Source organism: Acomys minous (assembly GCF_964271855.1).
Source record: "Acomys minous genome assembly, chromosome: 16".
Lineage (NCBI taxonomy): Eukaryota > Metazoa > Chordata > Mammalia > Rodentia > Muridae > Acomys > Acomys minous.
In genome coordinates this window covers 85343698-85357583 of record NC_140498.1, presented here as the reverse complement: position 1 = coordinate 85357583, position 13886 = coordinate 85343698, and the positions used below count along the sequence as shown (strand labels likewise).

Here is a 13886-nt window from a genome sequence, read left to right as displayed (position 1 = left end):
CATACACATGAACACAAATTAGGAAGCATAAGACAAACCATTTGCTGGTGGGAAGGAGGAAAGTGTTGGCAGCGGCAGCAGAAACAGATGGAAGCAGAAAGGAAAAGGGGGGAGAGAAAACAGTGTTAATGCTGTACTCTGCCCGTGCGACACACTAAGACACAAAGCTGACGCTGGCTCAATTTGAGTCTGACAGCTGCTTACGGTAACTCTCTGCAGCACTGTGTTTTGTTTGTTTGTTGTTTGTTTTTAGAGACAGGGTTTCTCTGTATAACAGCTCTAGCTGTCCTGGAACTCTCTCTGTAGACCAGGCTGGCCTCGAACTCAGAGATCCTCCTGCCTCTGTCTCCCAAGTGCTGGGATTAAAGGTGTGTGCCACCACAGCCCGGCTTGCAGCACTGTTTTTAAATATATACCCAGAGGCTCAGATAGATTGCAGCGTCCTGTCCACCAAAAGGAAGCTGACTAAATTATGGTACACGCATACAATGGAATACTACGTGGCTAAAGAAAGGTTAAGTACAGAGTGCTTTATATGGTATGCTACTACTTATGTTAAAAAAAATAATTGAGTAGGGGTTGGTGGCACTTTAATCCCAGCACTCAGAGGCAGAGACAGGAAGATCTCTGTGAGTTCGAGGCCAGCCTGGTCTACAGAACGAGTTCAAAGACAGCCAAGGCTACACAGAGAAGCCCTGTCTCAAAACAAAACAAAACAAAAAACAAAAACAAAAACAAAAAACCCACACCCCAAAACAAAAACCACAAAAGGGGTGCTGAAGAGATGGGTCATTGGTTAAGAGCGCTGTCTGCTCTTCCAGAGGTCCTGAGTTCAATTCCCAGCAACCACATGGTGGTTCTTGACAACCACCTTTAATGTAATCTGATGCCCTCTTCTGGCCTGCAGGTGTACATACAAGCAGGACACTGTATACATAATAAATAAATCTTAAAAAAAAAAACCAATCCATAAAAGGAAAAAAATTAAAGTATTGGGGGTGTGTGTGTGTGTGTGTGTGTGTGTGTGTGTGTGTGTGTGTTTTAGGGCTTTGCTATGTCACATAGGCTGCTCTCTAAGTCCACAATTCCAGTGATCCTCCCATCTCAGCCTTCCAAGTGCTAGAGCTGTCACAAACCACATTAGCTGCACACTTAAAAAAAAAAGATCTGCTGGGCAGTGGTGGCGCACTCCTTTAATCCCAGCACTTGAGAGGCAGAGGCAGGCAGATCTCTGTGAGTTTGAGGCCAGCCTGGTCTACAAAGTGAGTCTAGGACAGCCAAGGCTACACAGAGAAACCCTGTATTGAAAAACCAAAAAATAAATAAATTAATTAATTAATTAAAAAAAAAAAGATCCTGGGCTGAAGAGATGACTCAGAGGTTAAGGGCACTGACTGCTCTTCCAGAGGTCCTGAGTTCAATTCCCAGCAACCACATGGTGGCTCACAGCCATCTATAATGTGGTCTGATGCCCTTCTCTGGCACTGTATACATAATAATAAATAAATAAATCTTTAAAACATTTTTAAAAATTTAAAAAGATCCCTGCAAAGGTAAAATGTAACAGTGTCAGGAATTTGGGATATTAAACAGCATTACACTCTCAAGATACCTAGTGACTGAAAAACAGGAAGACGGCAGTAGTAATGGAGGAGCATTACCTGACTCTCCTGGGCTCTTTCATCCTCTTCCGCCTGAACATCAGTGTTTCCTTATGTTTAAAACAAGAACAAGAACAATTAGAGGGACCACTGGAAACACTTCAGTTCCTTGCTGCTGCAGTGACGGCTGCCATGGGATGGTCATTTCCTGTCTCTCTGAGAATGGGGATAAGTCCCTGCCTGCTCTTTGGCTGCTATTGGGTCTCAAGTACTGACTTATATAACAGTCACGCAGCATACGGACTCAACACCAAGCACACCTGTGACTCGCCCTTTGACTAAGCAGTGGGAGAGCTGGGGGCAGGACTGCTGGGGGCAGGGCAATTGGGTGGCACGCTGGAAGGGCACTTCTACAGGGAGAGGCTCTCTAGAGGAGGCAAGGGATGAGGACGGGAGGACAGCGGGGTGAGGAGGAGCCCCACGTGGGCATCCTCTTACCTGAGGAGCTGCTGAGCTGCCTCTTGTTCTCCTTGAGTTGAAGCTCCAAGTTCTTGACCTTGAGCTCAAGCTTCACCTTATCCGACTCCAGAGTCTGCACAACTGAGTGCAGGGACTTGGCAGAGGCGTTTTCTCCCCTGAGCACCGTGACCTGCAACACAGCGGTTGGGCTCAGGCTGGGAGGAGGGCAGCACGGGGTGGCAGGACCGTCCCCCGGAGCACCCTACCTCATTCCTCAGCTTCTCCAGCTCCGCGTCCTTCTCTGTGAGTAAGGCACTGGTGAGACTGATGGATTTCTGCAAAGAGGCTTTCTCTTCATCAGCGTCTTTTATGTACTCGGATTCTCTAAAAGACCAGAGAGTTAAAAGAGTTCCAGAAATCAACAGGGGGAGTGGTCAGCAAGCAACTGTTTCAGGACAGACTTGAAAGTAACTTTAGTTAACATTGTAATAAAAAAAAAAAGTGTAACAGGGAAGTTGCATAGGGATTAAGGCTGTTATGCCTGTAAACGTTACTTACTGCGAAAGAAAGAGAGAGAGAAAAGGTTTATATGCACAGGCATGCAGAACCTGCATGTCATTGTGTCCATTTGAACTCAAAGAGACAAGTTAATACATTTGGAAGATGTAGACTTTAAGAGAAATAATTGTTGCACCCCCCAAAAGACTATAGCAAAATATACAGTTGAATATTGTTACTTCTGGAAAAAATAATTACCAAGCAATAACAATTAAATACACACATGCAAAGCAATTATACAGATGTCATGCAGAGCAGTCTTATGCTGGGAATATCAGTTGGTTCTCACTAATTTCAGTTACTTTTTTAAAAAAAATATTTTATTTTATTTAAATTTATGTGCTTTGGTGTGAGGGTGTCAGATCTTGGAGTTACAGACAGTTGTGAGCTGCCATGTGGGTGCTGGGAACTGAACCTGGGTCCTTTGGAAGAACTGTCAGTGCTCTTAACCACCGAGCCATCTCTCCAGCCCCATTTCAGTAACTTTTTGGCAAGTTCTGAGGTTGTGGTTTTAAGATTGTGTGAGCCAAAACAGTAGCAAAGATTATTACCATCCAAGCTGGAAGATGACTGCTTTGTAACCAGTCTCAAGAAGGCACTGGGCTGCTTCTATAAACAAACTGCAGAAAGGCTGCAGCAGAAGAGAACATGGCTCTTCATGGGCAAAACAGAATGTGAGAGGTTTCCCGGGAGTGTAGCCCCTCTTCTCTGCTGGCTCACTAGAGGGAGGGAGAGGCCTTTGGAGAAACAGAACTGTCCACTGCACGTCCAGGTTGAGAGAGGAAAGGATGAGGGGTACACATGGAGGTTAGGCAAGACGCGGTAAGTTGTGGAGGTGGGTGGTGTGTGGGTGTATTTAAAGCTGTGCTGTGAAACAGAAACATGCTGAGGTCATGAAAGTCCCTCATGGCTTAGTGAGGGACTGTCACAGGTCAGAAGAGCTAAGGAGACAGGACCACACAAGTGCACTGCTATTTCCTAGCTTGGATCCTGAATGAGAAGACGACTGTGATGAAAAACTTAGAGAGCTGAGCAGTGGTGACGATTGTGGACTGGGTGCTGGTGCTGTGGGCAGCTGACTGTGGACTGGGCGCTGGTGCTGTGGGCAGCTGACTGTGGACTGGGTGCTGGTGCTGTGGGCAGCTGACTGTGGACTGGGTGCTGGTGCTGTGGGCAGCTGACTGTGGACTGGGCGCTGGTGCTGTGGGCAGCTGACTGTGGACTGGGTGCTGGTGCTGTGGGCAGCTGACTGTGGACTGGGCGCTGGTGCTGTGGGCAGCTGACTGTGGACTGGGCGCTGGTGCTGTGGGCAGCTGACTGTGGACTGGGCGCTGGTGCTGTGGGCAGCTGACTGTGGACTGGGTGCTGGTGCTGTGGGCAGCTGACTGTGGACTGGGCGCTGGTGCTGTGGGCAGCTGACTGTGGACTGGGCGCTGGTGCTGTGGGCAGCTGACTGTGGACTGGGCGCTGGTGCTGTGGGCAGCTGACTGTGGACTGGGCGCTGGTGCTGTGGGCAGCTGACTGTGGACTGGGCGCTGGTGCTGTGGGCAGCTGACTGTGGACTGGGCGCTGGTGCTGTGGGCAGCTGACTGTGGACTGGGCGCTGGTGCTGTGGGCAGCTGACTGTGGACTGGGCGCTGGTGCTGTGGGCAGCTGACTGTGGACTGGGCGCTGGTGCTGTGGGCAGCTGACTGTGGACTGGGCGCTGGTGCTGTGGGCAGCTGACTGTGGACTGGGCGCTGGTGCTGTGGGCAGCTGACTGTGGACTGGGCGCTGGTGCTGCGGGCAGCTGACTGTGGACTGGGCGCTGGTGCTGTGGGCAGCTGACTGTGGACTGGGCGCTGGTGCTGTGGGCAGCTGACTGTGGACTGGGCGCTGGTGCTGTGGGCAGCTGACTGTGGACTGGGTGCTGGTGCTGTGGGCAGCTGACTGTGGACTGGGTGCTGGTGCTGTGGGCAGCTGACTGTGGACTGGGTGCTGGTGCTGTGGGCAGCTGACTAGGGAGACAGAACTGGCTATACAGCCTTTACAACTCTTCTATAACCCCAAAGTCGGGATTTAAAGGTTACTTTAGGGAAAAGAAAAGAAACTTGTCTTGGGCTAGTGCTCAGGCCACACAATCTCAGACCCTGCATCAGTGCAGGCAGTCACTAGTAAGAGTTCATAGGCAGCAACCGAGTCGCCACCGGTTCGACGAGAAGCAGGTGGGGGAATGCCGAGCGAGTGGCCTTTGGTCTGCTTCCCAATCAGCTGGAGGAATAGGTGATGGAGGCCCAAGTTAGAGATGGCAGAAGGCATGGCTGGTTAGTGAGACCCAAGGTATCCGGCACACGAATTACAAAACCCTCATGGCTTATGATAAGCTGAAATTCTACACAAGGATGAAAATAAACGTGTTGTATTTATCTCATTGTGTGGCTTACACTTTTACACTCCAGAATGATGAGTAGTAAGAAAAGAATCTGAGACTCTACAGAAATGTTCTAAATTAATAACACTGGGGAGGAGTGAGCATCGGTGCTGCTCCAGGCCTGAGGGGGTGCTAGGAAATGGGGCGGGGCTTCTCAAGAGAGGAACTAGGAAATGGGGCGGGGCTTCTCAAGAGAGGAAGGTAAAGAGTAAGGCTCTGCTGCTGTCCAAGGATGTGGTAAACCCGGGCTGCTTGGATTTCTGTTAGTCGAATCTAGTACTTTGTTCTATTATAAAAATGAATCCTGGCACTTCAGTTATTTTAACTACCACTCAGATCTGAAAAACATAATTTTAAATGTTTTAACTCAAAATTAGCATGCCTGGGGTTTGCTGAAGATAGATGTGGATTCTCCTATGCCCAAAGACCTAGTCAGCTAAGATCCCATGGCACTTAGTACTGGGGAGGGACAGCCACCAGTAGCTGGCGGAAGGGGCACCAGCCCGACTCTGTGCTTGTCCTGTCTACACAAAACCCCAAGCCGTGTAGTTTGCTAAGAAGATGGGAGCAGGATGCTTCCTATACAAATCAACTGAAGGACACGAGTGAAGAAAGAGGTGGCTCAGTGGTGAAGTCACTGCCACCAAGCCTGATGACTCGAGTTTGATCCTGGGAATCCAAGCTGAGTAAGGATTCCCCCCACACCCACATACACTAAATGTTAAAAGAATAAAAAGAAAACAGAAAAAAGAGGAAGAGGAAGAAGAGGACTGGAAGTCTACCAGATGACAGGGCACACAGGCTTGGCAGTGCATCTCTGTGACAGATCTTCAGTTATGGCTTCTTAGGCAATTTATATGCCCCAATTCCTCTGTACAAACCAAGAGGGGCTCAATGACAGCTCTCTGCCAACATTACTGGTGTACAAGAAGCAAACGGTCAGCTTACGCCATGTTGGCTGGGAGGGATTGTTCATACTACTAACACCAAGAAGGGAGGATAAGACGGCATGAAAGATGTGTCAGGGCCAGAAACTCTTGTCCCATCCCGCAAGGGATTATGTCGCTCAGATTCTTTTCTTACTACTTACATAAGAAATAAAGTCCAATAATGAAACAAATACCTTAAAGTGTTATTGGGCAAGCTTTAAAATGCAAGATAATAAGAACCAAATATTAGAAACATGAAGAAAAATGCAAATACAGTAAGGAGAATTAAATTTGCACCCAAGTTGTTTGCTGTATATAGATATCAAAAAGACGTTTGTGTGTGTGTGTGTAATGTGTGTGTGTGTGTGTGTGTGTGTACACTGCTGAGCATATTTTACAAAACAAAAGCAAGACACGGAGGGACAAAGGCAGCCAAAAATATATACAACAATTTGGTTTACTAAAAATATATGAGATTTATTTATTATAACGTGGATAGACTTTCTTTAGTCTTACCATGAAAGACACACAGATATAGCAGAGGAAGCAAGAGTAGGGAAGGGAAGAGAGAGGGATGAGGTGAGCGTTGGTAAGTAGCGCAAGCTCGGAGACAGTCAGACAGTTACAACCCACAGTGAGCTGAACAGGCTGGGGCAGCGCAGGCCGCTTCACAAAGGGAGGCAGGAACTGCATTCCTCAAGGCCTGGCATTCGGTGCTGCCAGAGTGAATTCAGACCCCACAGATCCACGTCTAAAACTTTAGCTTTGCTGTCCCTTCTTTGACATTAAAGAGCCCAGGGGTACGGGGAGTCAAGCTAGTTCTAGGGTGCAGTGGGCATCGGCTGGGTGCTGTCGGGGAGCACACCTGCAGCTCCAGCAGTTAGACAACTCTGCCTTATGGTTACATCATGGGAACAAGTGTGCCTAACTGTCACCCAGTTTTTAACTCAGAGAAAAATCTTCAGTGCACATTGTCTGCAACACAATGTTTACAGATACCAAAACCCCAAAACAAATGCTACTGATTTCTTTACAACAGTCTCGTGTAGCCAGATTAGCCTTAAGCCTGATATGTGGCTGAGGATGTGGCTTTGAACTTCTACCTCTCCTACTGCTATCTCCCAAGCGCTGGGGGTGCCGGTACGTTCTATCATGCTTGGTTTATAATTTACTTTTAAAGTCATTTCACTTGTTTACTTAATTGTTTGTTTGGCTGTTGTGTACATGTGTGTAGGTGTGCACCCCGTGGCACGTGTGTGGGAGGTCAGAGAACAATGTGCTGCAATCAGTTCTTTCCTTCTGCCCTGTGGGTCTGGAGGATGGGGCGCAGGTGTCAGGCTTGGTGGAAAGTGCTCTTACCCACCGAGCCAGCAGCCCTTAGTTTCCAATTTAAATGTGCTCACTGGGGGCAGGGGAGCTTTGAGATGCTCAGATCCCATAGAAGACTTTTCCTAGGGGAGGGGATGCTGTACGAAAGCCAGGACCTTACACAGGCTGGCTTCTTGGCCATTGTGTACGACACACCCACCTAGCTGGCAGGGAAGCACAGAACTACCCCAGGCATGACTGTTTGGCTTAAAACAACAAAGCCCATGGGGATGTATAAGCATCAGACTCTGGGGTATTCATTTCTTAATTTTATTTTAGGTTTTGATGTTGTTGTTTTTTGAGAAAGGGTTTCTCTGTGTAGTTCTGGCTGTATTGGTGCTCACTCTGTAGACCAGGCTGCCTCGAACTCAGAGATCCGCCTGCCTCTGCCTCCTGAGTGCTGGGATTAAAGGTGTGTGCCACTATGCCCAACTTTTTTTTTTAAAACAGGATTTTGCTATGTAGCACAGGTTGGATTCAGACCTATGATCCTCCAGCACCAAGCTCCTGAGTGCTGGAATTACAGGCATATTCTATCCTGATCTGGCCTAAATATTTAACGTCTATGGGTCACATTTATCTCTACTCAAAAGCACTTGTTAAGTTTATAATATTATGGAGTGGTAATAAATAGTAGAAACAAAGTGGTATTACTTATTTAAAAAAAAAAAACAAACTTTTCCCATAGTTGAAGTCAGTACTTATATGTAGACTGCTAGATATACAGTTGCAATGCTGTCCATTACTAGAGCCAGGAAGTAGCATCAGTATGAGGCACTGAGTGTAGAGCTCGTCTGAGTAAATGTAGTTAAAAATGGCTCCAACCTGTAACTATGTGAGACTTGCCCCCATGGGTCACCTAACTCCTCAGTTGTGAGCACTAACACCACCATGCCATTGTCTGAGTGCAGGAAGCTGACTGTTTCCCACAAGCTATCACACACGGCCCAATCTGAAGCTTTCCGAGTTAAGCATACGCAGCAACAAACAGAGAGAGCCTACCTCTTTTTCATTTCTAACAACTGATTATTGAGTACAGATCGTTCTTCTTCCAGCTGGAAAACAAAAACAGAAAGAGTTCAGTAGCTGGCAGTCCACAGACGGTCCACTGCTCCTCACACAGCGCATGCTGCCGGCTTTTCTCTCAAGCCACCACCAAGATGGTAGCTACCACTTTAAAGTCTGCTTAGGATCAGACAGCTCACCCTTTCTTGATAAGCCTGAGAATTAGGAATATTAAATCATAGCACTTTGAACAGAACGTAGCAGTATTTTTGTTTTTGCTTTGAGACAGGGTCTCATCATGTAACTCTTGCTGGACCAAACTCATTGTATAGAGCAGATCCATCTCCCTCTGCTTCTCAAAGGCTGGCATTGAAGGTGTGTGCCCCCACACTCATCTCTGGTAGTCCAGGCTGGCCAACAGTGGTTTTGAACTCTTTGTCCTCCAGCTTCTATCTCCAGAGCGCTGGGGCATAGGCTAAGGTTACCACACCCATCCCTATACAGTATATGCCAAGCTCTTCAATAAATGTTTGTTCACTGACATCTTCAATATTAGCATCCTGGCTGCTTTATCTAGATCACAGGAGTCAATGTCGGGAACTTGCAGAGCTCCTGTGACTCACTTACTGATTCAGCAAACACCCAGCAAGGAAGCTTGCCTGTCATCTACAAAACACAGAGGTTGCAATTCTTTCATTTTATTTATAAAATCCTGTTGTTGTTATACCATAAAAAAAAAATCGCAAACAAACAAACAAGGGCATGTCTCAGCAGGTAAAGATACTCACTACTGTTATACAGAAGTAAGCCACCATGACCAGCTTTATTTGTTTGTTTGTTTTATTTTTTTCAAGACAGGGTTTCTCTGTGTAGACCTGGCTGCCCTGGAACCTTTGGTTGCTATTTGCATGGTGTATCATCTTCTATTCTCATACTTTCAACTGCTTTGTGTCTATGCAAGTAAACTTTGTCTCTTCCCATGCCTTTAATCCCAGTACTCAGGAGGCAAAGGCAGGCAGAACTCTAAGATCGAAGCCAGCCTGGTCTACAAAGGGAATCCAGGACAGCCAAGGCTAACACAGAGAAACCTTGTCTCAAAAACCAAAACAAAACAAAAAACTTTTTTGAAAAACTACTTCTACCTTTTAGTTGAAGTGTTTTAACCCATTTATATTTATTGTGATTACAGATAAGGTTCTATATTGCTTTGATTCCATTTATATGGCCTAGCAGTAATGCCAAAACTATTATGACTAGAGTAAAATAAGGAACCTTTTTCAGGGATTAAGTAGTGACTGATTATTTAAAGGAACCTCTTTGACAAAAGAAATCTATTTTATTTTTTTCAGATAAGGTCTTGCTATTAAGCCCAGGCTTATCTTAAACCCATGATCCCTTTGTCTTAGCCTTTCAAGTGCTGAGATTATAGACACATGCCACTACATACAGTATAGTGATTGAGGGATCAGTTACATGACTTATGTATTCACCAAAACTCGCCTACAGAGACTGGGTATGGTAGCACACACCTTTAATTTCATCACTCAGAAAGCAGAGACAGGTGGGTCACTGTGATTTCTAAGCAATCCTGGCTCACAAAGCAAGTTCCAGGCCAGCCAGGGCTACATAGTGAGACCAAAACAAAATACTCACCAATCTATGTAAATTATCATGTATTTACAATATTATATAAATTAGACCTCAATGAAGATGACTTAGGACACAAAGCAAATTTGAGTAATCTGTACAACATTACTTCATTTTCTTAGCAATGTAACTTTTATAGAAAATAATAAAGCTGTCTGCATCTACCCATTTGTAAATGGTGGCATACATATAAGCAGTAAGAAAAGACACACCAAACCATTACAATGTTCCCTTAATGAAACCCAAAGAAGGAGGAACTATGTTTAAATTCTACTTATCTATTTTGGTTCGTGATACAAAAAAAACAAGAGAGGCAGACTGATTGCTGGAGGTGTTGAGACAGGGTCATGACATGCAGCTCAGACTGGCTTCAAACTGGTGCTCTCTCGGCTTCAGCCGGCTCAGTGCTGAGTCAGAGGAATGCACCACCATGCCCAGCTACATGTGTGGTATGTGGGACTTTAAAATAACATTTCAATTTATAAGGAATAATGGTACTTAGGTTTTTTTTCCCGGACAAAATTTTTTCATGAGGTAGGCATGCCGGTATATCCCTGTTATTCAAGAGGCTGAGGCAGGAGGATCACTTGAGCCCAGTTCAAGACTAGCGTGGGTAATATAGTAAACAAGTTCTGCAGTAAGAACAAAAACAAAAATCAAAAGGAAAGGAAAAGAATAACTTATAAATTTGCTCAGCCTCAGGACATCATGAATGGTGGGTACACCTAAACCCCAGTATTTACTGCAGGAGCAGAGGATTGGGAATGTGAGTCCAGTTTATATCAAAAGTCTGGTTTCAAAAAACCAAAACAAAACAAAACAAAAACCAACCCAAATCTAACAATTGAGGGCATTCAGACATATTAGTCTATGCCTATAAGCTCCAAACTCAGGAGACTGAAGCAGGCAATACAGAGTTTGAGAGCAGTCTGGGATACGCAGCAAGAGTCCCATCTCACAAAACAAAAACTGCTCAGGAAAAGTTGTAGAAGGTGTGCAGAGTATTGCTGAAACAAAAGCTGCCGAGAAAGCATCTCTACCAACATCTGATACAGAAGCAATGCTTGGGTGGTCCCCGTCGCTGACTATTTTTCATAGTTAATACAGATAACTGGAGGAAAAACTTGGAAGGTTAATATTAAGAGAAAAACATGGCAATGAAAGCTGTACACAAATAGCCATGGTTTGCAGACATTAAACCAGAAAAGTAGCCAAGAGTTCACATAAAAACCAAGAGAGGACAGCCGGGCAGTGCTGGCGCGTGCCTTTAACCCCAGCACCTGGAAGGCAGAGGCAGGTGGATCTCTGTGAGTTCAAGGCCAGCCTGGTCTACAAAGTGAGTCCAGGACAGCCAAGGCTACACAGGGAAAGCCGGTCTGGAAAAACAAAACAAAACAAAAAACCCCAAACAAAACAAAAACCAAGAGATGGAGTGAGAGATGGCTCAAAGGTTCAGAGTGCAGGCTGCTCTCAGAGAAAATCAGGGTTCAGTCTCCAGCACCCACATGGTGGCTCCCGAGGGTCCAGTGCCTCCTAGCCTCCATAGCCACTGCACACACATGCTGCACAGACATACACACTCAGGCAAAATACCATACACACAAAATAAAGATAAGTAAATCTTAAAAAAGAAAACCAAGAAGTGGGAAAGGAAAAACAAACGAACAAAAAGCATTCTGGGTACTTCCATCATCTGAGCTAAGATAGCCGAGCTTGGGTGGAAAGAAGGCCAGGGAAAACACCAACTCTGCTGTCCTAGGCTTAGGACAGCCACTTGAGTAACAAGAGGCATGGAGTTTCCATTTTGCTTCCTGCTGTAATATAAAATGGGACAGTCACATAGGAGGTGCTCAGTAGCTCCAGAGTGAACGCATGCGTCAGAAGGCAGTGCTGTCTGCGGGTATGATAGTAGCACACTTGGAAGCCCAGCTTCTCACAGGCTGAACAGCGGCTGAGAATCTAAGCTGAGTCTGTTTTCCCCAGCTTCCCCTGTGAGGTAGTTCGTTTGGGCTATTTCAGTCTCTTCTCCAAGTGAGTGTTCCGAGGTCCAAAATAGCAACTCTACCTTGACAGCACAAAACACACTCTCTGTCTGAGGATTTCTTGTCTCGCCTCCCACACACAGACAGACAGACTTCTGCTCTCAGAAGAGCAGACGGAAATGGAAAAAGGAAGAGACCGATCCAGTGGGTCTTTCTGTGACAAAGTGCTTTCAGAGATGAAAGGAAGATGACAGAGAGCGAGTGTGGGTGCTGCCGTGAGGCCCCTCTCAATCTGGAGGCAGCTCCTTCAGGGGTTGCCAAGATGACAGAGGCATTTCTACAGGGCCACACCCTCTCCTAAGATGGACCACATCCCGTAACTGATCTATGGAGAGTTTAAAGATTGTGGGCCAGTGAGGTGGCTCCGTGGGTAAAGACCCTTGCAGCCAAGCCTGACGCCTGAGTTTGGTCTCTGGGGTCCACGTGGAATAACCTGTCTCCGTGCTTATGTCCTACACACACGGGCTTAGCTCGTCCTTGGTCCTGCCTCCCGGGTGCTGAAGGCGGCTACTTTCCCTCTGTCCTGTAGTACCTCTGTGCCATAGTCTCTATCCTGGCACGAACACACCTTTTACCGCATGACCAAAGTGCAACAGAACCATTCCCTTCAGAAGGTGCCCTGGCAGCCACTCACAGCCTAGACATTCGTCAGGACCAGGGAACAGCTCTCTAAAACTGCTAGAGGTGAGCAGGAGGCCTGAGAAGTCTAGAACAGTGGTTCTCAACCTTCCTAATGCTGCGACCCTCTCACACTCTTCCTTATTTGTGGTGACCCCCCCAACCCTACAATTATTTTTATTGCTACTTCATAACTGTAATTTTGCTACAGTTATAAATTGCTATATAAATATCCGATATGCAGAGAGTAACTGGTTTGCAACCCTGTGAAAAGATCATTTGACATACCCTGCCCCAGAGATCACGACCCACAGGTTTCAACCCCCTGGTCTAGAGGCAGCTCTCAAGCAAGAAACTTAAAACATGTCAGTTCAGGGAAGACCATGAGTAACCAAACAGGTCCCTGGCCTGTTCCCTAATGTAATGATCGACAGGCGAAAGACTCTCTGAACAGAGCAGAGGCTGGGAGCCTCGGGGACCACACTGCATACAAAATTACTATTTTGTTAAAGAATAATTAACTTCATTGTTTTTTTTTCCTTGAAAATTAAACACTCTTTTTAAAGAGATTTAGCAATGCTATATAGAAATAAAAACAAAAGGAGAAAGACATCCCTTAATGCTGTCACTTAGAGACGACTCAAAATAGCATCAGCTGACAGTGACTGGGGACAGACAGGTTCTTTTTATTTTAGTTAGTGTGTGTGAGCGCTCAGGCACATGTCCTCTGGGATCAGATGACAACTTCTGGGATTTGGGTTTTCCCTTCCGCTGCACTGAGGCAGGCAGAATCTCTCCTGTTTCTGCTGACGCACTGCACTGTGTGCTCCAGGTCAGCTGGTGCATGAGCTTCTGGGAAATTCTCTAATTTCTGCCTCCATCTTGCCTTACAGGTGCTAGGATTACAGATCCACACCATCCCATTCAACTTTTGTGTGTTTGTTGTTATTCAGACAGGGCCTCTCTACGTAGCCCTAGCTGGCCTGGAACCCACTCTGTAGACGCGGCTGCCCCTGCCTCCCAGTGTCAGACTGCAGCAGGCATGTGTGAGCATGCCCAGCCTCATGTAACTTTTTACATGCATGCTGGAGCTCTAACTCAGGCTGAGAGACTTGCGTGTGTGGTCAGCCTTTACCACATGAACCATCTCTCTGGTTGGTTTAGGGTTTTTGTTTTAATAATTTTAGTAGGAATTTGCTTAGGTTCTGAAAACTTTCTAAATTCTTGAGTTTCAATGCTAACTTTTATT

General features: G+C 46.2%; 1 protein-coding gene across 14 annotated transcripts in view; it reads right to left on the bottom strand.

The window, feature by feature from the left end:
• The window catches only part of CLIP1 (CAP-Gly domain containing linker protein 1), a 115849-nt gene that overhangs the window by 4076 nt on the left and 97887 nt on the right, over nucleotides 1-13886 (bottom strand). For all 14 annotated transcript variants that reach the window (XM_084762653.1, XM_084762659.1, XM_084762658.1 and 11 more), the window contains 4 exons: nucleotides 8328-8380; nucleotides 2327-2444; nucleotides 2100-2250; nucleotides 1662-1711 (listed from right to left, as the gene is read on the bottom strand). In XM_084762653.1, coding sequence (XP_084618779.1) covers nucleotides 1662-1711; nucleotides 2100-2250; nucleotides 2327-2444; nucleotides 8328-8380 — 372 coding nt within the window. The remainder of the gene's footprint in view (nucleotides 1-1661; nucleotides 1712-2099; nucleotides 2251-2326; nucleotides 2445-8327; nucleotides 8381-13886) is intronic.